Raw genomic sequence first — 22,080 nt, 5'->3', positions numbered from 1 at the left:
AATGTAAATTAGGATTAGGACTCTAAAAGCAGAGCAGGAACAGAGAGCTGAGAGTATGTATCCACGTTTGTTCAAGATAGCATGGTACATTGAGAAAGTGATTTTTAAAAAGTGGATGAGATCCAGACTTTGGAATTTCAGCCCTCTTGAGAACAATACAGTATAATAAGTTGTCACTTCAATGACACAAACAGTAGGAAGCTTGGTTTGGGAGATCAGACATTTCAGTTTTGTATTTGGGTATGGTGGTTATTAGTCATCAAAACACATTCAGTAGCTGCAGATGTTCCTAAAAATAGCTTTAATTGTAAACTTAGTCTATGTTTTTAAATACATAAAAACAGTTAGAAACATCAATGGAAATAATAAGAGTTCAAACTTGTTCTCCACTATTCTTTTAGTGCTACTTTTATTTCCATTAAAAGGATTAAATTATATCTAACCTTCTAACATCCTCCTCACCATAGAATTCCACCTATTTTTTTGTTATATTTAAATGAAATTACATTTTTCTCATCCAAATTGCTGATACATATTTTTTAAACCGGGCCCAAACACTAATCGTTGCAGTAACCACCGTCACTCTGAAAATGACTCATTTCTTGTTCAAACCTCCTAAACAATTCTCAATCCACAACAGCATATTTATCACTTTGATATAGTTTGATTTTGCATACTAAAAATCCAAATACACCATACCTTGTCTACTTTAAAATTTACATCCTCAAATCTCCAGTTTCTCCTCCATAAATCCAAATTGGTTTTGTGCCATGTCCCTTTTACAAGACAGACTGCTGAATTTTCTGTACTATTGATGATGTTATCGATTCTGTAATTCTAAGCTTCTATTCCCACCCTTGTTTTGAATAGTGGGGTTTAATCTGTCAACTTCCAATCTAATTAGTACTGCTCTAGAAATCTACACAATTTTTGAAAATGACAGCCAATGAAATAGGTACCTCCCTAAATACTCGAATGCAAATTACTAGGTACTGGAGATTTATCTATCAGCTTTCAGTCCCATTAATTTTGTCAGTACCTTCAATTCAGTCTGTAGTCTTCCCTATAGACTGCTTTCCTAGCATTTCTGAGAAATTAATTGCTGCTTCTATAAAACACAACTCATTCTGGATGTGAGTTTGCTCGCTGAGCTGGAAGGTTAGTTTTCAGATGTTTTGTCACCATTCTAGGTAACATCAGTGAGCCTCCGACAAAGCGCTGGTGTTATGTCCCGCTTTCTATTTATCAGTTTAGGTTTGCTTGCGTTGGTGATGTCATTTCCTGTTCTTTTTCTCAGGGGATGGTAGATTGGCTCCAAATCAGTGTGTGTGTTGATGGAGTTCCGGTTGGAATGCCATGCTTCTAGGAATTCTCGTGCATGTCTCTGTTTGGCTTGTCCTAGGATGGATGTGTTGTCCCAATCAAAGTGGTGTCCTTCCTCATCTGTATGTAAGGATACGAGTGATAGTGGGTCATGTCGTTTTGTGGCTAGTTGATGTTCGTGTATCCTGGTGGCTAGCTTTCTGCCAGTTTGTCCAATGTAGTGTTTGTCACAGTTCTTGCAAGGTATTTTGTAGATGACATGCGTTTTGCTTGTTGTCTGTATAGGGTCTTGTAAGTTCATTAGCTGCTGTTTTAGTGTGTTGGTGGGTTTGTGGGCTACCCTGATGCCAAGGGGTCCGAGTAGTCTGGCAGTCATTTCGGAAATGTCTTTGATGTAGGGGAGAGTGGTTATGGTTTCTGAGCCCGTTTTGTCTGTTTGTTTGGGTTTGTTGCTGAGAAATCAGTGGACTGTGTTCATTGGGTACCCGTTCTTTTTGACTATGCTGTATAGGTGACGAACAAAACAAATTAGAGGAAACCTTCAAGACCATCAATAATACCCTTTACTGGCATAACATTCACAAAAGAGGAGGAAAACAACAACAAACTGCCATTCCTAGATGTCACAGTAGAGCGAACAGTCAATGGGGAACTTCAAACCAGTGTCTACAGGAAAACAACACATACGGACCAAATACTGAACTACAGGAGCAACCATCCCAACACCCACAAACGAAGCTGCATTAGAACATTATTCCAACGAGCCACCACACACTGCAGCACAGAGGAACTATGAAGAGCAGAAGAAAATCACCTATAACCTGGAAACTTCATGGGGAAGGATACCAGAGCTAAAATCTCTTTACTAAGGCTGTGTGTGCTTTCACCGATCTATGACAATGAGTGAATGAAGCATGGCAGGGGTCAATCCAACAATTCTTCCTTTGATCACAGTACAGGACAGGAACCCCCAAGAAGACCAAGATAGCTGCATAGTCTCCTAACACCTGAAAAGCCAGACAAAAGTCCAAGTATGGCTCTCTCTCAAAATAAGGCCCAGGTCTAGGTATCTGCAAACGAGTGAGAAACAGCATAGACTAAAACTCAGGTTATCCTAAGCCTTATACTTTAATACCTCCATACCTTAAACTTTGTACAAGGACTGGTGGTAATCCCAACCTGATAGCTCTACAGACTGCAGCTGCCCTTAGTTTCTACACCAGTACATCGTTCTGGAATATCCTGCTTTCTTTCTGAAAGCCCACCAATTCAGGTCTTTCTTTTCCCCTTTTAATGGAGACAGTCAGACAGGAGGAATCTGATCTTGGTGGTATTGCTTAGGTTTACAGTGCAATTGAAATGCACTCAAACAGCTCTGAGGACCCCACCATGAACCAGCAACCTTTTTCAATAAAGGATTTCACTCCACAACATTTGAATCATTTGTGGTGCAGATCTGCACCAAATGTCTAAGGAACTGCACAAGATTTACATCCTGGACCACTTTTTCAAAAACTCTCAGCCCACATAAGGATGGTTCTTGGGTGACAACAAACACCCCCCTCATCCCGTGTTTATAAAATGCTAATGAGAGATACAATGCTGCACACGTGAGTCTGAATCATTGTAGAACATACCACTGACCGGCCTTGAAGAGATGGGGCTCTGATGCCTGGATGGTGCTATACAGCATAACTGAAACAAGGTTCCTGCAGCATAGTGATGTGCTAGATTTAGTGCAATCTCAATTTTGCAAATTAGGGATGTACTTGCTGAGGAGATTCGGGACCAAGAGGAAACCACGGAGGAAAAGGATGAGGGCAAGAATACAAAGACAGACCTGGATGATTATTTAAGATTGGAAGATGGTCAATTGAGCTTTAGACAATCTATTGGTTGCCTGCTTTTAAGATGCATGAGTATTGTTTAGAATTACGCTCGTTAATATTTAATTAGTGTAGATGGCCATCACTCCTCTGCTTGCCACATTCTTTAAATGAATAAAATTACCCAGCCCTTATTAATCTATGCAATTAAACATTGACTTTTCCTGTCAAATACGGTTCTGATGTTCTCACGTCTGAAAACTAAAATGTACGCACAAATCTTACCAAAGACCAATACTAATGTTAAAACAGCTGTCATACAGGAAGCAGTTAGTTTCACTGGCTCACACTCCTGAATGTTTGCACAAAAATGATCATGCCAGACACATGAATCCCATCAGGGAGTCCATTCCCTGCTGAATAGTACTGATTTGTTCCACATCCTAAGTGTACTCCTTATGTGCTTTATGTCCTCATAATCCTTTTGGTGCTGTTGAATGCAATATGAGTGTTCATTGTACTCTTGCAATTCCTACTACTAGTATTATGGTTTATAAAGTAAAGAACTGTGCCTTCATTGAGCTCTGGACTTCCTTTATGTTGAAGTATGATTTGGCCTTTACCTATCTCAGTGTTGAACATGGAGCATGCTTTTGAGAACCTCCGATATGGGACAGATCTTTCCCTCCTGGTATCTGTAGTGGATGCATGAAAATTTCCACTATCCTTTCAATAAGCTACATATGCAGACAACTGGACATTCCAGGTCCTGGTTCCTCCTATAGACCTTAAGGTTACCGTCAGTGTCCCCAGCATTTACTTCCAGAATCTTAACTGCAATCCAGGCGCAGGCCTGACTTCAGCAACTGGGGTGAAAGAAGCTTGCTGACTGGCACATTCTGAAAACAGTGGCAAGTATCCTCTGGGTCTAGCAGTTCACAGTCTCTGGCAGTGGAGAGTTAGAGAGAGCAGGACAGTCCTTTAGAAGAAGATGCTAAGGCTCCTGTCTGCCAGTTCGCCTTCCTGGGAGTGCCTGCTGTCACCATCCTGCCTTCTTGAGAACTCAGGTTGCAGTCTCCTGTGCTGGGGTTGGTAGTGCCTGCAGATGGAAAGAGTTAGTTGTTGAAGATGCAGAATAGCTAATGCAGGTCAACGTGTTTGTTTTTGTGCTCATCAGAGGATGGCACAGTACAATGTTGCCTTCTGGGCTATTGGTCTATTTACATTTCCCTGTTATTCACAGGAACTGTCCCAGCCATCCCTGGTCAGCTTGATGGGTCTTTCCTTTTAAGCAGGTGAAGATTTCTTATTTGGCAAGACCCATACTGGTCTCGGCCCTCTTCGCATGGGTGTGCACCGACTTCTGCAATGAGATAAAGAGAATTGAGTGTGATGGGAACAGGAGCTGGAACAGTTGTGAATATGTATAACCTTGTCAGGTGGTGAGATGTACTCAGTGAACAGGATGTGCAGGGGGCAGGAAAGGTTAGTAGTTTAAGAGGATGAGACATCATTCCTTGACTGCACAACATGTATGTAGTGGTGAGGCCTGCAAGTTGTGATCCTTAGTGAGATGCCTTTGCAGTGGCAAAATAAGACTGAGTGGTGCCCTTGTATGAAGGAGCAGGAAGACGACGGTGTCACTCACCCTTGTGGCACATTTGATATCATTCATTTTCTTGTACCCTGCAATCTGCTCCTAGGCAGGATGAATCTGAAGGGATGACCTCCTGGTGTCATCACCCAAGAACAGGATGGAACTTCTCTCTGTCACTTTTTAGAATTAGAATTAGATTTTATTGTCATGTGTACTCAAGTACAGAAGTACATGAGGACAATGAAAAGTGTAAATTATTGCCATTCCCAGTGCCATCTTAGGCTTAATAAGGTACCTAGGTACAAAATCTTGGGTACAAAGTAGAACAATAAAGAAAAAAATTTGTAAGTTAAACATTACTTTTCCACTTTATACTAAGACAGACTGTAAAGAAATAAAGTTAAGAAAGATAGATGAACCTTTTAAGTGCTTAGCCAGGCAAGATTGCACTCCCTAAAAGGGCTTGATCTCCTCTGCTTTGGCCCGCTCTCTGGGAGACCTCATGTTACCTCCTCTTGCTGCTGCAGATGCCGGGGACCTCCCTCACCACTGCGTTGGGCTTGCTCCTCCTACAGTAGGCTCAATCATTGCCACACTTCAATTTCAAAGTGGAAAATTTCAGGCTTTGGTTGCTCATTTTAAAAACGCACATTTCAAGCAACTAATATCTTTTTTTTAGAAGACAAACATTTTCTCATTTTGGGGATTTTTTTAAAATAATGCTTTAGAAGCTAGTTATGTTATTAGGTAGAAACTTGGGGGATAAAGACTGGCTGTGCCCAATGATTATTTTCATCTAATTGAAGAGACGAGACATCAGTTTATCGTTTGTATAGAGTTTCATAAGTTGTATCAATTTGCTGCTGTTTAATACAAGAAGTATCTGCTCACATTGACAGGAAAGTGAAATATAAAACACATTGTTATGATCCCAACTGGTGTTACTGCTGAACAAGTCAAATTCCTAACATGAAATGTGGCTTGAAAAATCATATCTTGTTCTTTGTCTAATTTAATGAGGCAGTCTTTCACAAACATAAGAACACAAAACACAGATTTGGTTTCAACAATAAAACAGAAGTTTACTATGTAAAAGAAAGAAAAAAAATAAAGCAAACCAAGCTATCTACATGCAACAGTTTGAAAGATTTTGAAACACATGGTAAAACAAAATCCCATAACTCTTCAACACAGTTACTCAAAAATCAGAAGAATTTTCTGTCCCTATCAAATCTAAAGGTTTAATTAAATCACATTTTCAGTTCCAGTCCTGAGACACATCCAAAGCCTTTATTTTTTTTGAAAAGTCATAAAGCTGAGAAAGTGTAGGTCAGTTGTGAGCAACCATTGCAGATTTATTAGCAAATACTGCTGGTTTGGGAGTTTACACAAACTATAGAGGTAAATTATTCCATTAACTGCTCTAAACATCCAGGTTTTCTGGGAGAAACTATACTTGCACCTAATGTCAGTCAGGTTTTCTATGAACTGCATAAAAGTTTCCATTTTTCTGAACCATTGTCAATCCTTGATTATTCTAAGCCCTTATATCTTTCAATATTTTCTCTGTCCTGTTGTAAAACTCCATAATAGATGGAGTTTAATTTAGATAAATGTGTGGTGCTGCATTTTGTTAAAAATCAGAACAGCACTTTTACAGTTAAAGACAGACCCTGGGGAGTACTACCAAAGAGACCTAGGGGTGCAGGTTCAGAGTTCCTTGAAAGTGGAGTTACAGGTAAACAGGGTAGTGAAGGTGGCGTTTGGTACGCTTGCCTTCATTGGTATGGTGCATTTGGCATTATTGGTCAGTGCATCGAGTATAGGAGTTGGGTTCTCATGTTGTGGCTGTACAGGACATTAATTCGACTACTTTTAGAATACTGTGTACGATTCTGGTCCGTCCTCTTGGAAAGTTGTTAAACTTGCAAGGATTCAGAAAAGATTTACAAGCATGTTGCCAGAGTTGGAAGTTTTGAGCTACAGGGAGAGGCTGAATAGGGCAGGGCCTTTTCTCTTGAACAATCAGAAGCTGAGGGCTGACCTTTATAGAGGTTTATGAAACCATGAGGTGCATGGATAGGGTAAATAGCCAAGGTCTTTTTCCCCAGGGTAGGGGAATCCAGAACTAGGCGGCATAGGTTTAAGGAGAAAGGGAAAAAAAATTTTGAGACATGAGGGGCAACTTTTCCAGGCAGAGGGTGGTGCATGTATTGAATGAACTGCGAGGGCAAGTGGTGGAGACAGGTGCAATTACAAAATTTAAAAGGCATCTGGATGGGCACATAAATAGGAAGGATTTAGAAGATATGGCCAAATTGCTGGCAAATGGGACTAGATCAGTTTAGATACCTGGTTGGCATGGATCAGTTGGACTGAAGGGTCTGCTTTCATGCTGATTAACTCAATGACTATGAGCTTTGAATCGTCTGCTCTCTGATACAACTGGATTAAATTCACAATTATAGATCTGGACTTTATGCTACTTAGAGCTCTAATGTGAAAATGTACACTTCAATGAGAATATTTAACTTTTAAAGGCAGCATTTCATTGTATACTTTATTCTTATAATTGTTTTTACTCTTTGATCACTCAAACTTTGTTCATGGAGATGACTGTACACAAAGATTGTGACTGTCTGCCCAAATTTAAAAAGCTCATTAGCAACACAACATTAACAAACTGTGTTGAGAAAAAATGAGTTTTGCTTCATTATGAAAAATGTTCAATTAATTTGATTGAAATTTCCAACAATCCACCAAATGTTACAAGATACAACTAATGAAGTTTTCTTCAACAAAAATCCTCATGCTCTTTGGTTCTCTTCAGATTTTGGTTTATTGAAAGCCTATAGAACAAACAAGCATTAATAATTCAACTCCGGAGTTTTAAAAATAATAATCCACATAATCGAACACTTAGGTGAAATAATTAAAAACACTGTTACTCCTTTCACTTATTCTGAGATTCTCAACACTTTTATCATGCAAGTTAAATGGGACACAGAGAAATGTGTACAAAAAACACAGGAAGCTTTCCCAGGAAACATGAACCTTTTATCACGACTTCAAATTCTTCTACATTACAATATTTAAGATAGCTTACACTACCATATTAGTAACAAAACACTTGTTTACTTTTAAATTTGGACAAGAAAGGATTTATGCTAATAAAAAAAGCACGTTATACAAATTAGGTTAAAATAAAAAAAATCTGAACATTAGAACAGTGACATTTCAATAATACTGTGCATTTGAGAAATCATTCAAAAAATAAATAACTTGACTCTTGCTTCCAGCAAATTCTGATTTATAACTAAAATTAATCCACAATCTTTTTATGAATCATTATCTGTTCTCCAGGAGTGGGCTGACTTTGTTGCCTTGAGCTGGTGTTGGATCACTTGGCCACTCAGGTGGGCTTAGCAGAGCTTAGTTTGTATTATTTCAGAGAAGCACTTGCTCATAGGCAATTTAATGGAATTATAAATAATACTGGAAAGTTGGATTGTGTTTTGCAGACCAACTATTTTAACTGTGCGAGGTAATACCAAACACTTACAAATTGTGCAAGAATTTAGGTGGTTACTGAACATCACACCCGTCAAACAGAGCTCCAGCTCATGTGACAAACATTTTCTTACATAGAGAAGATCTTTAAGAGACATCTGGACCAGTTTCTGACTGGTGTGGAGATCACCTCGTAAATGGGTGGTACCGTGTATGATAAATGAAGGTGAAAACAGACTCTGGGACTGACTTCAAATTTTTAAATTTTGTTCTCAAATTGGCTTGGGTTTTTCACTGATTTTTACCATTTTTATGAACAAGATCTTTTTATTTTCTAAGCTCAGCACTCTTCTTTGCAGGAAACAGTCAGCTCAAAGCTCAATTTACCAAAACAGCATTTGCTGCCAATTGTATTATACAGTTATTCATATTAGACCAGACTCACTGAAAATAAATTACTCCCCTTGTCCATCCAGAAATATTCATCTTAACAATTCTGTAACACTAAAGTAGTTTCCAAACCAAACAAGTTCTTTCTTAAGCAGAATCCACAAACATGTCAATTATGATTAATCCAAATCATATTATTATTGGACCTGACCGCTCCCAGACTGAAATTTCACTTGGTTTTCGATTTTAAAAGGTGGCCCTTTACTGAATGTCATGCACACAATGCTGCAGATTTGGTTTAAGTTTATTACTCAAATTAAGTAGAATAAAAAAAATTGAACTTGTGTTAAATGCAAAGATTTAAACATGGTTAAATATAATACCATTAATTGCAAAAACACTCATTTACAGTAGTCATAGCAGACAGAATTGGCTTCTCTGACACATCTATAGGGCTTAATCTAACTGTGGCTTCAAATCCCAGTATTGAGAACCAGACAGTTTCTTCCTCAAGTATATATGAGTTTGCTTAGACTTGTACAGCTTCACATAAATCCTTCAGGATTTTAAGCAAACTTCTATCTCAAGCTGACTGTTTTCACCGAGGTAACAATTCTCAACAGTTCGAAACTGCCTTGCTTCTTCTGGATCAACTGTCTTGCAAAGTATCTTTCTACCTGAAGCCTAATGTATCACTATTTACTCTATTAACTCAGAAAACTCACTGAATGCAAACAAACCTTCATTGCTTTCCAGGAAGTCTACATACACTCAAATCAAACCCTTTTTACATCACAAAATGTTAATCATGATAATTAGAGAAATGGTTTGATCTTCATATACCTTTCCTCCACACTCTAGGGTACAGTGGCTTTTTACTCCCACTTCCATATTCCTTACAACCTTTTTGGTAATACATCTGCAATCTTATATAATAAACATCAATTCATTGCATTATTTCTGGGCACTTAAGTGCTTTTAAAGTTGCTATTTTTCCAAAGATCCAAGGTGCCTATCAGTACCAGCATGCTCTAAGATACATTTGAGACATTAAGTCTTGTTAACATCTTTAACTTGAATCTTGCTACGGCAAATGTTGGAATTTGAATTCAATTTTTTAAAAAAAGTCTGGAATTAAGAATGTACTGATCACCATGAAATCATTGTCGGTTGTCGGAAAAACCCATCTGGTTCACGAATGCCCTTCAGGGAAAGAAATCTGCATACTCACCTGGTCTGGCCTACATGTGTCTCCAGACCTACAGCAATGTGGTTGACTTTCAACTACCCTCTGAAATGTCCTAGCAAGCCTCGCGCTACCAAGTGTCAGAGAAATAAAACCAGACGGATCCATCTGTCATCAACCTAGGCCCCAGAAAAGACAACAGCAGAAACAGCCAGGTCGACCCTGCAAACTCTTCCTCACTAACATCTGGGTAGCTAGTGCCAAAATTGGGAGAGCTGTCTGACAGAGTAGTCAGGCAACAGCCTGTTACTTACCTACTTATAGAATCATATCTTACAGACAATGTTCCAGACATCACCATCACCATCCCCATCCCCATCCCCAGATATGTCCTGTGTCATCAGCATGCTAGACCCGGAAAAGGTGGTGGCACAGTGGTACACAGTCGGGATGGAGTTATTCTGGGAGCCCTCAACATTGACTCCAGACCCCATGAAGCCTTGAGACTTAAATACTGAGGTTAAATATGGGCAAGGAAACCTCTTGGTGATTACTATGCATTGTCCTCCCTCAGCTGATGAATCGGTACTCTTCCAACAGAGGAAACACTGAGGATGGCAATAGCACAAAATGCACTTTGGGTGAGGGATTTCAATGTCCACCATCAAGAGCAGCTCAGCAGCCAAGGCATCAAACCTCTTTCGTTGGAGATTGTAGAAGGGCATGTCTGCAGCAGCAGCAGCAGCCATATCTGAAGATGAGGTGTCAACCTAGTGAAGCTACCAGACAGGACTACTTGCTTGCCAAACAGCAAGTATTAGACAAAGCTAAGCGATCCCACGACCAACAGATCAGATCTAAGCTGAGCAGTCCATTAGGTTGTGAATGGTGGTCAACAATTAAACTCACTGGAGGAGGCTCCACAAATATTCACATCCTCCATACTGGAAGTGCTGAATGGATTATCCATCTTGTCCTCCTCCAGTGGTCCTCAACATTACAGATATGAGTCTTCAGCCAATTCGATTCACTCTACATGATATCAAGAAACAGTTCGAAACACTGGTTACGACAAAGGCCAAGGGCCCTGACAACTGTCTGGTAATAGTACTGAAGACTTGTGCTCCAGAACCTGCCACTCCCCAAGCCAAGCTGTTTCAGTACAGTTACAACCCTGGCATCTATCAGACAATGTGGAAAATTGCTCAATCGTGTCCTGTACGTAAAAAACAGGTCAAATCCAACCCGACCAATTACTGCCCATCAGTCTACTCTCATTCATCAGTAAAGTGATAGAAGGTGTCATCAACAGTGCTATCAAACAGCACCTGCTCAGCAATAACCTGTTCAGTGTTGCCCAGTTTGGGTTCCACCAGGACCACTCAGCTTCAGACTGCATTACAGCCTTAGTCCAAACATGGACAAAAGAGCTAAATTCTACAACTGACGTGAAAGTGACAGCCCTTGACATCAAGGCTACGTTCGACCTAGTGTGGCTTCAAGGAGCCCTAGCAAAACTGGAATCAATGGGTATCAGGGGCAAACTCTCCGGTGGTTGGAATCATACCTGTCACATAGGAAGACAGTTACGGTTGTTGGAGGTCAGGTCCAGGACATCTCTACAGGAGTTCCTCTGGGTAGTGTCTGAGGCCCAACCATCTTCAGCTGCTTCATTAATGGTAAGAGCAAGCTTCTCTCTTTAGTAATATTCAAGTTCTGTAGTAACATTAATGACATTCCCTTTGTCATAAGGTCAGAAGTGGGGATGTTCACTGATAACTGCACAATGCTCAGCACCATCTACGATTCCACAGCTCTTGAGGCAATGTGCAAATGCAACAAGATCTGGGCTATATCCAGGCTTGGGCTGACAAGTGGCAAGTAACATTTGCACCACAAAATACCAGGCTATGACATTACAAACAAGACGCAATCTGACCACTTGACTGGATCAGTGCAGCCCCAACAACACTTAAGAAACTGGACATCATCCAGTACAAAGCAGCCCGCCTGACTGGCCACAAGCATCCACTCCCTCCACCACCAATGCTCAATAGCAGCAGTGTGTACAATCTACAAGACACACTACAGAAATTCACCAAAGATCCACAGACAGCACATTCCAAACCCACGACCACTTCCATCTAGAAGAAGAGCAGCTGATATACGGGAACACCACAGCCTTCAAGTTCCCTTGCAAGCCACTCATCATCCTGATCTGGAAATATATCGCCATTCCTTCACTGTCGCTGGGTCAAATCCTGGAATTCCCTCCCTAATGGCATTTTGGGTCAACCCACAGTGGGTGGATGCAGCGGTTCAAGAAGGCAGCTCACCACCACCTTCTCAAGGGCAACTAGGGACGAGCAATAATTGCTGGCCAGCCAGCAATGCCCATATCCCAAAAATGAATTTTAAAAAACAAAAATCAGCTATTTACTCACCAAATTCTCTCCTTTGAATTACCCTTTAATCTTACTTACAACCTTATTAAACTTGCCAATCTCCTAATATAAAAGATGATGGAAATGAACTGAATAAATTATTTTGTGCTCTTAATATGTTATATTTCTTATATGAACATTTATCTACTTGTTTATTAAATGTACGACACACCTACTTCTTGAATATTGTGGAAGAGACAAATGAGTACACAGCAGCAAGCTTTGGCAGCAAGAGAACAGCAAGAAAAACTAATTTTCAAATGAACATAAGAGAGCCAGAATTGACATACAAACAAATCAGCATCCTTTTCTCCCGTAGTACAAATCATTACAATTTTTATTTGGTGTATTTGTCCTGATGACAAAATGGTAAGATTTGGCAAGCTTCTCTCTTCAGTAATATTCAAGTTTTGTAGTAACATATCTATTTCTTATAAATACAATAATTCAACATTTTATCATAAAAGCTTTCAGTACCAAAGGAACAGAGGACCTAGGAGCGGGGCAGGAGAAGAGTATTTGACAGTTTAAGCCTGTTCTAACATTTAATAATATCATGGGCAATCTAGGGGAGTTGATGGCCTCGTGGTATTATCACTGGACTGTTAATCCAGAGATAACATTCTGGGGACCCAGACAATCCTGCCATCGTAGACGGTAGAATTGGAATTCAATAAATATCTTAATTCAAGATCTAACAATGACCGTGAATCCATTGTCAATTGTTGGAAAAACACATCTGGTTTGCTAATGTCCTTTAGGGAAGGAAACTTCCGTCTTTACCTGCTCTGGCCAACATGTGACTCCAGACCCAGAGCAATGTGGTTAACTCTGAACTGTCCTCTGGCCTAGCCAGCAACGCCCCTCATCCCGTGAATGAATAAAGACAACAAAAAAAAAATTAGGCTATGGTGTCAGCTCCACTTTCAGTCTATATTCTATAATCTTTGACTCCCATGTCTATCAAAACCCTATGTAATACTGCCCTGATAAAATATAAAGATCAAGACTTCATCACTATCACAGTCTAATGGCCCCAGAGGGAAAAAAATGTATTAAAAGGGTTGACCTCTTATTTTAAACCTCTGTCCCTTAGTTTTTGTCTCCCCTATACGATGGAACATGCTGCCAGGATCCACTTTATCTAGTCTCCTGAAGATCTTCCAATAAGATCACCTAAATAAGATTCTTCTAAACTCCAATGGATACAGGTCCAAACTGTTCAACCTTTCCTCCTGAGATAAGCCTATCATCCCAGGAATAAGTTGAGAGAACCTGCTCTGATCCATTTCTAAAGCAATTATATCCACTATCAAATGAGAACAAATCTATGCATAGCAGCTCAGATTGGTCAAACCAATGCCCTATACAGCTGCAGTAAAATTTCCATGCACTTACATTCCATTTCCCTTGCAAACAGTGAGAAGGTCCCAACTGCCCTCCTAATCACTTGCTTTGAAAGAGTTGTCACACCTCTCCCCCTTGCCTTTCCTATAGCCCTGTAATTTTCTACTGTTTTCAGAAGTTATTCAATTCCACTTGAAATAAATCTTTCGTTGCCCTTTCTGTTAATGCATGCCATATCATAATAATTCATCATGCAAAACAAAATTCTCAACTAACCTCCGGTTCTTTTGCCAATTACTTTAAATGTGTGTTCTATGGTTACGGATTTCTTAGCCGACAGAAACAATTTCCCACTCTTTACTACCAAGCCTTTGCATCATTTAGGAATCATTCAGATCAGCATGGCCACTGCTATATATGTTATTATTTAGTCTTTTCAATTGTTTTGATCTGTCAGTCAAACAAAGACTTCAAAAAAGTTATGACAGTTACTAAAAATTTCAGCCTTCCTGCTGCAAAAGGAGGGCTTTTGCCCTAATAAGGAATAATTTCAACAATAATGATGAGGACATGTTAGGTGGAATGGGATTCAATGCTATTCCATTCTAAATTTATTCTTTTGTGTTAAATAAAGAGCCCAGAGTGATTGGTATTTGCTTCCCTGATTAAGTGTCTCTCAACATGCCCTGTTCTATTAAGTATTATCAATCAAAGTAAATCATAGTTAGTGCTAAATCTGTTCATATTTGGAGAAATTAAAGGATTCTACAGATCTACTGCAAAGCATAAGGGAGTTTGATTGTTACATTCTTGTATCCCGTTTCCAGGCAAGTAGATATGGGGATTAAAAGTCAACTTAAACATGCACCACAATAATTCAAGCAAGCAACTAACATCATTGAATTTAGCAGCAAATTTGTAACAACCTCCATCCCCTAGCATAATTTATTTTGTCTTCAGTCTTCCACACCGAGTGTCACTGCCCTGTTTGGTGGCTACCTCTTATACCTCCCCGATTTATGACTGAATAGTTCTCTACTGGCCTGAATGAGATTAATTGCCAATGGCACATGTGTCCATCACATTTAAAAAGGAAATAAATTTCAATACAAAATAATTAATCTCCAAATGTACACCTCCCAAAACAAAGAAATGCAAAGGCTGGAGATCTGAAACACAGCCAGAACTTCAAGAGAGTCGGGGATGGGGGCAGAGGTGAGTACAGCAGCTATCGCTAAGGAGAAGGTGCTGAGGAAGCTGAGGTGTCTGAAAGTGGATAAACCATCCATACCAAATAACTACATGCCAGAGTTCAAAGGGTGACAGCAGACGGAGATTGGTGGTGATCTTCCAGGAATCACTGGAATCAGGGAGGGTCCGAGAAGACTGAAGAATGGCTAAGGTAACACCCCTGTTTAAGAAGGGAGGGAGACAGAAGACAAACTGTGTTATACATTAATGATCTGAATAAGGGAACTGAGGGCATTGTTACTAAGTTTTAAGATGGCACAAAGATAGGTGGAGGAACAGGTAGTGTTTAGAAAGCAGAGAGGTTGCTGAAGAACTTGGGAGATAGAGGGCAGGCAAAGAAGTGACAGATGGTATACAATGTGGAAAAGTGAGGTTTTGGACTTTGGTAGGAAGAATAGAGAAATTTGAAGAACAAAGGAACCGGATGCTGTATTTCAGGGTTCTCTTAAGATTAACATGCAAATTCTGTTGACAGTTAAGAAGACAAATGCAGTGTTAGTATTCATTTCAAGAGAGGCTAGAATATAAGAGCAGAGGTGTAGTGCTGAGGCTGTAAAAGGCTTGTTAGACTGCATTTTGAATATTGTGAGCAGTTTCTAAGGAAAAATATGCTGGCTTTGGAGGGAGTCCACAGGAGGCATACAAGAACGATCCTGAAAAGGAAGGGCTTGTCATGTGAAGAATGGTTGTGGACTCTGGGTACTCAATGGAGTTTAGAAGGATGAATGAGGGATCTCACTGAAACTTACAGAGTACTGAGGGGTCCAGATAGAGTGGATATGAAGATGATGTATCCACTAATAGGAGAGACTAGGAACCTAGTGCCCAGCCCCTCAGAGTGAAGGATCGACCCTTGAGAACAGAGCTGAGGAGTGGTGCAGTGGTACTGTCCCTATCTCTGGACAGCGGGGCTCGGGTTTAAGTCCAAGTCCCATGCAGTCCAGAGGTATGTGATAACAACTCTGAACAGGTTGATAAAAATACTTCTGACAATGCCAGAGAGTGGCAGCACCGTACAATACTTTTCATTGTATTTTGTAACAAAATATGCATGACTATAAATAAGCAAACAAACAAATAGAGATAAATAAATAATCTACTACCCATTCCATTTACGCACTTCCCCAGCTGGAATATGGTTACAAGGTCATTTCCGCTGCTCTTAAAGCATCTAAATACTTTACAGCAAATTGCTTCTCCTATTCATATAAACACCAGTCCTTCTCCTATCTTCGCCACACTTCCACTTTTTCTAAGAGGAATATTTAAAAAATACTTATAGCCTGGTTTTCCCACATAGCTCAATGGCTTATAAAAATGTTGCCAAAAACCGGTGGTCAACAGACCAATACAAAACATTCGATTTTTGCTGTATTGTACAATTATATTTAAAAACATGAAATCCTACAAACCAATGTATTGTTATTTTTCATTTAAACGTTAATAAAATATGGTTTAATTTCTGACATAAATGCATCTAAATTTCTTGGAAGACTTACTTGCACTCCCACATTTTCTATGACGGGTAACTCATTTTCAAGTTTCTTTTCCTCTATTTGCCGTTTCTCAGTAACATTCATCTCCGTGACATTCATTCCTGATGGAAGCTGTGAAACTGCATCAAGTGGCCTGTCTTTAGTGCTAAATTCTTCAAGAACATTACTCTGCATATCCTCCTCAGCTGCTCGTCTCACTTTGTGTAACTGATTATCAAATTTACTAAGAGGTAACTCAGTTGCCTTCTTATTTTGGAAATTATTTGTTTCGCATTGTTCAACAATCTCTTGAGCTTGGTGAATATCAACATCTTCTATGTCAGGATTTTCCTCTGATGGTTGCGGTACACTATTTGTAATTACCTCGTTATTTGATACCAGGTGGTCAGAAGAATATCTAGCACAATGATAATCTTTCTGGTATGGTACTCTCCTTCTGCGAAGATGGTTGTCACCCTGCCCATTATCTACCATCTCAGCTCTTTCCCAATTCTTTATATCTTCTACACCCTGGTCATTTAGACCTCTTCGCCGAAAGGGGCCTCCAATTACTGCATCATGATTGGGGTCTCTTCTGATGTGAGGAAAATAGTTAGCATCTCCTCCAGCTTGGTAATCCACATATCCTCCTCTTTGGTGTAAGGTATTATCAACTGAGCCTTGTACACTATATGGCACATTGTGATGTGCAATTGGAGCTTGAGGACCGACATTTGGAAGTGATCTATATAAACTATATCGAACAACTGCATTGCCACAGGAATAGCAGAATGCCTGCAAAAAAGAAAAGCGAAAAAAAAGGTGATTATGGTAATATCTGAGATTCACTGAATAGTAATTTATGCAAATCCAATCCCCAAGATAAAGAAAAAGTCTGATTGTTTCAGAAATAATGTCACTTAAAAATAACTTGCAAAGTATGCTGTATTAATTCATTAACTTCAGGCCTGTATAGAAAATAAAACTTTCACAATAGATTAATCAAATATAAATGAAAAAAAAAGTGGTGTCACTGTAGCCAGAAACATCCAATGATCTGCATTCCTGTCAGTGTGTTTGGGAACACCAGGGGAACATTAACTAATAAGATACTACGAATGCAAGTGTTGGCTACACAAAATATAATTTTAAACAAACACTATTCACTTTGGTAATCGGAACAGAGACTTACAACAACAGCTAATATAACCGTCAGGGTCACAGGAAACTGCCAGATCCATGGAAGGTCTTTAAGGAGATCACGGAAAAAGTGACTGATAGGCTCCCCAATATGTTTCAGTGGTTCAGTAATCAGTGTTGTTACAGTAAGCATGAAAGCCTTAAAAAGAAGGCAAAACACATTATTGGGCATTTCAAGTAAAATTATTACATTTCTGATCCAAAATTATTTGTTTTTACCTTGGTTGGAGGAACTTCCAAAATTGGATCCACTAACAGAGCCTCATAGTACATTTCACAAGGGTCATTCTGCAATGTCCAAGTTTGCCTGAACCACACTGTTGGAGAAGAATGTGACTGTTAAAGGGCTTGCAAATCAAAAAAGCTTATTCATCCATAATAGTTATAAATAAAACTATTTAAGCATAAAATTTAATTAATTTTCCCAAAATGGTGGCATATTAGTAAGGTCAATGAATTACTAACCCAGAGGGCCAGGCTCTCACTCTGGAGTTACGAGTTCAAATCCTACCATGCCAATTGATGGAATTTAAATTCAATTAATATTATTCAAATTAAAAACCAGCCTCAAAGTGATGACCATGAAACTTTTATCGACTATTGTAAAAATGCAGGCAGTTGACTATTAATATCCTTTAGGGAAGCAACTCTACCATTTACACCTGGTCTGGCCTGTGTGAGAATTTAAGCCCACTCAATATGGCCGAGTGTCCTCCGAAATGTCCTAGTCATTCAGTTCAAAAAATGATTAGGGATAGGCAAAAAGATTTGGCCCTTGCCAGAAATGGGGTGGCATGGCAGCTCTGTGGTTAACACCGCTGCCTCACAATGCCAGGGAACCAGGATTGCATCCAGCCTCTCGGTGACTGTGTGTATGCAGTTTGAACATTCTCCCAGTGTCTGAGAGTTTCTACCAGGTGTTGTGGTTTCCTGCCATAGCCCGATGATCGCGGTTAGCTCAGCATCAATTTCTTTTGTAGAATTCACTCATCCTGGATCTTATTCATGGTCTCAAATGCCACGAAAGACAACTCATTTATTTAAACTACTATGGCTCCAATCCTGGCTTGACTGTGTCAGTACCAAATGTTTCTCTACCTCAGCTGAATTAGTTCCACGTGCCTGATCAAATTATTCCAAAACAAAAAACTTTAAACAATATATCAGACAGCCACAAATACAAACTATAATCAAACAAGCACAATTACTGACAATTTTAACATTTTACAGTGTGATACAATATAATGAAAACAAATAACATTCAGTGTTAAAGCTACATCTGTTTGATAAATAATACTTGCTATTTTATGACTGCTAAAAAGTTTGTATTTTACAGGGCCAATAATTAACATTTGATTAATATAAACATTAGCTTTCTCAATAAAACCTACTCACCAAGTAGGCTACCTTTCCAATCCATGTTCTGTACCCCTGTACACATGGGTTTATCAACTTGTAACTTGGCAAAGCTAGCCTGTCGCTTCGCAAAAGCTGTCTGTAAAGAAACATTACACCTTACAGATTCAAGATTTGCATTACAAAAAAAAAGTTGTAAGTTGCACAATCTGCACAGTGCATTTTTGAAAGCCCTGAAACTCTCTAGATAAGGCAAGTCAATAATTTGCTATTTAGTAAGTGTTCTATAGCCTGTCATTGAGTAATTCTAAGGAATACATACAACTGTCTGCTATGTAAAGTGTATAGCCTAATGGCAAAAGAATAGAAACACTGACAAATGACAAGATTGTTTCATACGCTGTTTGTTAAAATGATTGTTTGCTCATATGGATAATATCTAGCATTGGTACAGGATATTAAAACCAAAACCAGAAACCACATCTGTTTATTTACTATTTCTAAAGGACGTTGGTAAAAGGACTGTTTTTTACCCACTGAACAGAAATTGAAATTTCTCATTATCAGCTGCACGACAGTCACGAGTGATGTAAGATGCTTTCTATTCTATCCAAAAATATGTCATAACAATAATCTCATCCACAAAAACAAAACTCTGGTGTACACCATAGACCTTTCTATTAATCCAGCCTTCTGGAAATACCAATCCAATGCCAAATCAAAAGCATGGACATATTGGGTTTAAACTGTGAAATTCACATAAGATTACCGTAGCCAGCAAAAAGAAACATCACCTAGTCTAGGCATATCATTGTAGGCTCCAAGGATGAATGACAAAGTGAAACTAGGTATTATAGAATGGCTTTCTATTCTTGGAAGGATCTAAGGCAGGGAAATAAATTATTACTCCATACTCATTAAAATAGGTAACATTTTGATGCCTATCAATGATTTCAAATGAAACAATAATTTTGCCTGTGTGAAATAAATTTGGATTAGTAATTAAATAGCTGCATGTTAAAGTCACTGCACCCTGTGACCAGATTCAGATCAACATAGATAACTTGGAAGGAGGTTATCTTCTCGGTCAGTGGTCAGAGCAGTAAAAAGAAGAGAGGTTGCAGGTAACAATGTCCAACATACTAAAACAAACCCAGGGCTCACAAAGTAATATTTGAGTCAAAACTGAGGCATTAACCCAGTGAACTGACAGGTCAAAGATACAGTTTTAACTGAATACTATATGTTTTCATATTTGTCTAAGTTTCTTCTAGTACTGATCAATTATACCAGTGCAAAGAAGAAAACAGTGCACTTAAAATTGTTACTCAATGTCCAATTATTTGACAGGACCAAAGATCCGGAAAAGACGCATGAGTCAGTTGAACTAATTTATGACTACTGTACCTTGTATAAAAACACCCAGTTCCAAACAAAACTAATTAGAAAGCACAATAAGAAGAAGCGATAAGGTCGTGTAAACGGTGGGGCAACAATCCATATGATGTGAAATATTATAACAACAAACATTAGCATGGCCAACAACTGGAAAAAAAAAGAGAAAGGTAAGTCAAAGAGATACCATACTATTTGCAATCAAAATCTGTAGCCCTAATGTACAAAATATTCAAATATGCACTGCAGCTTTTAATCTATTTAAATGGTTGTTAGTATGGGACTGCTTCCTAGTCTTTAGTTTGGAGGCAGTGAGCGAAGTACAAAAACTGGAAATCAGAGTGAAATGAAAACACAAACAAGTTCTGAAATACAGCAGTAAATAAACCAGTTACCTTTATTATGCAAGGATTTGAATGAAGTATTACAACTAATCAGGCCCTTTGCTGCTACAATTATACATTAGATTCTGTTATTTTGCACATGTGCACATCGCTCAGCTTAGTTCACTTTTAATATGACTACAGGAGTCGGATCACAGGTACAAGGCCGTCTGCAGGCCTGAAGTTCACAATGTTGTCTCACACTTCAGTGCTAAGTGTTGTATCATCAGGGACTCTGTCTTTCAGGTGAGACACTAAAGCAAGAAATGTTGATTTTATATACTGCCTTCCTCAGGATACCCCAAGGCACTTCAGAGTTGAGTAAACACTTCTGAAGAGTAGTCACTATTGTATGAAGTATGACAGCCAAATTACACATACCAAACTCTTAAAAACAGCAATAATAGAAAAGGTACTCAGTAGTGCACTGAACTTTGCCATGCCAAATTAACTAACTTTGTTACAATTACACTGCTCTTCTTGAAGCCTTCTCCTTGCCTTTTTTGATGCTTTGTAATTACAAAGTAGAATAAACAAACCTTTTTTTTAATTAATGATTCCAACTCACTGAAGAAGCTCCGAACCAATCCATATCCAACAACCTGCTCTGAAAATTCTGTTCATTTTTACAACCGTGATGACAACCACCGGAGCCACTGAGACAGTCTCAGTTCTCAAATAATCAAAAACATTCTAAATAGAAGATCTCACAACATTCTAAAATAAAATGTGTTGTCCTATTTCTTATCATTAAGGATCACTGATAAAACAGAGTACAGTTCATATCTTTGTCAAAAAATGGAGAGAAATTTCAAAATGCTTTGGTCACGTGTAGTGTCTCCCATCCGCCCTCCTCTTCTAACCAAAAAAAAAGACTCGGTGGTGTGTAGATAAGGTAAGGCTTTTTCTGTTTCACGTTTCTTTATATATATATCGTGTGGTTGCCAAAACCCTTTTGGTTCCTTTTTCATTTATCTAAGTTAAGTTTAATAATGTCAGGAGATCTCACACCCGTGTTGTGCTCCTCTTGCTCAATGTGGGAGCTGAGGGACAGGGCTGATGTCCCCAACTCCATTACGTGCAGGAAGTGTGTCCAGCTGCAGCTCTTGTTAGACCGCATAACGGCTCTGGAGCTGCAGATGAACTCACTTTGGAGCACACGCGATGCGGAGGGGGTCGTGAATAGCACGTTTAGCAATTTGGTCACACCGCAGATTAGGATTGCTGAGGGAGATAGCGAATGGGTGACCAAAAGGCAGAGGAAGAGCAGGAAGGCAGTGCAGGTGTCCCTTGCGGTCATCTCCCTCCAAAACAGGTATTCTGTTTTGAATACTGTTGGGGGAGATGGCTCACCAGAGGAAGGCAGCAGTAGCCAGGTTCACGGCACCATGGCTGGC

General features: G+C 39.2%; 1 protein-coding gene across 4 annotated transcripts in view; it reads right to left on the bottom strand.

Annotated features, from left to right (window-relative positions):
• Positions 1 to 390: 390 nt before the first annotated feature.
• Positions 391 to 22,080, bottom strand: part of clcc1 (chloride channel CLIC-like 1) — a 40,028-nt gene continuing 18,338 nt past the window's right edge. Inside the window, exons 6-12 of one of the 4 annotated variants that reach the window (XR_007248367.2) lie at positions 20,313 to 20,450; positions 18,945 to 19,044; positions 17,769 to 17,866; positions 17,542 to 17,688; positions 16,374 to 17,144; positions 4,374 to 4,512; positions 391 to 4,248 (exon numbers count right to left, since the gene is read on the bottom strand). Coding sequence is in view for 3 of the 4 variants with exons in the window: in XM_048538647.2 (XP_048394604.1) it covers positions 4,456 to 4,512; positions 16,374 to 17,144; positions 17,542 to 17,688; positions 17,769 to 17,866; positions 18,945 to 19,044; positions 20,313 to 20,450 (1,311 nt within the window). In the remaining variant the exon portion in view is untranslated. Of the gene's footprint in view, positions 4,513 to 5,151; positions 7,596 to 16,373; positions 17,145 to 17,541; positions 17,689 to 17,768; positions 17,867 to 18,944; positions 19,045 to 20,312; positions 20,451 to 22,080 lie in introns of those variants that run through there. The other 3 variants (XM_048538647.2, XM_048538648.2, XM_048538649.2) reach the window with 3 other exon arrangements.

This window comes from Stegostoma tigrinum, chromosome 8 (genome assembly GCF_030684315.1).
Source record: "Stegostoma tigrinum isolate sSteTig4 chromosome 8, sSteTig4.hap1, whole genome shotgun sequence".
In the NCBI taxonomy this organism is placed as follows: domain Eukaryota; kingdom Metazoa; phylum Chordata; class Chondrichthyes; order Orectolobiformes; family Stegostomatidae; genus Stegostoma; species Stegostoma tigrinum.
Note: the sequence above shows the minus strand (reverse complement) of the source record. Positions and strands in the feature narration are given on the sequence as shown.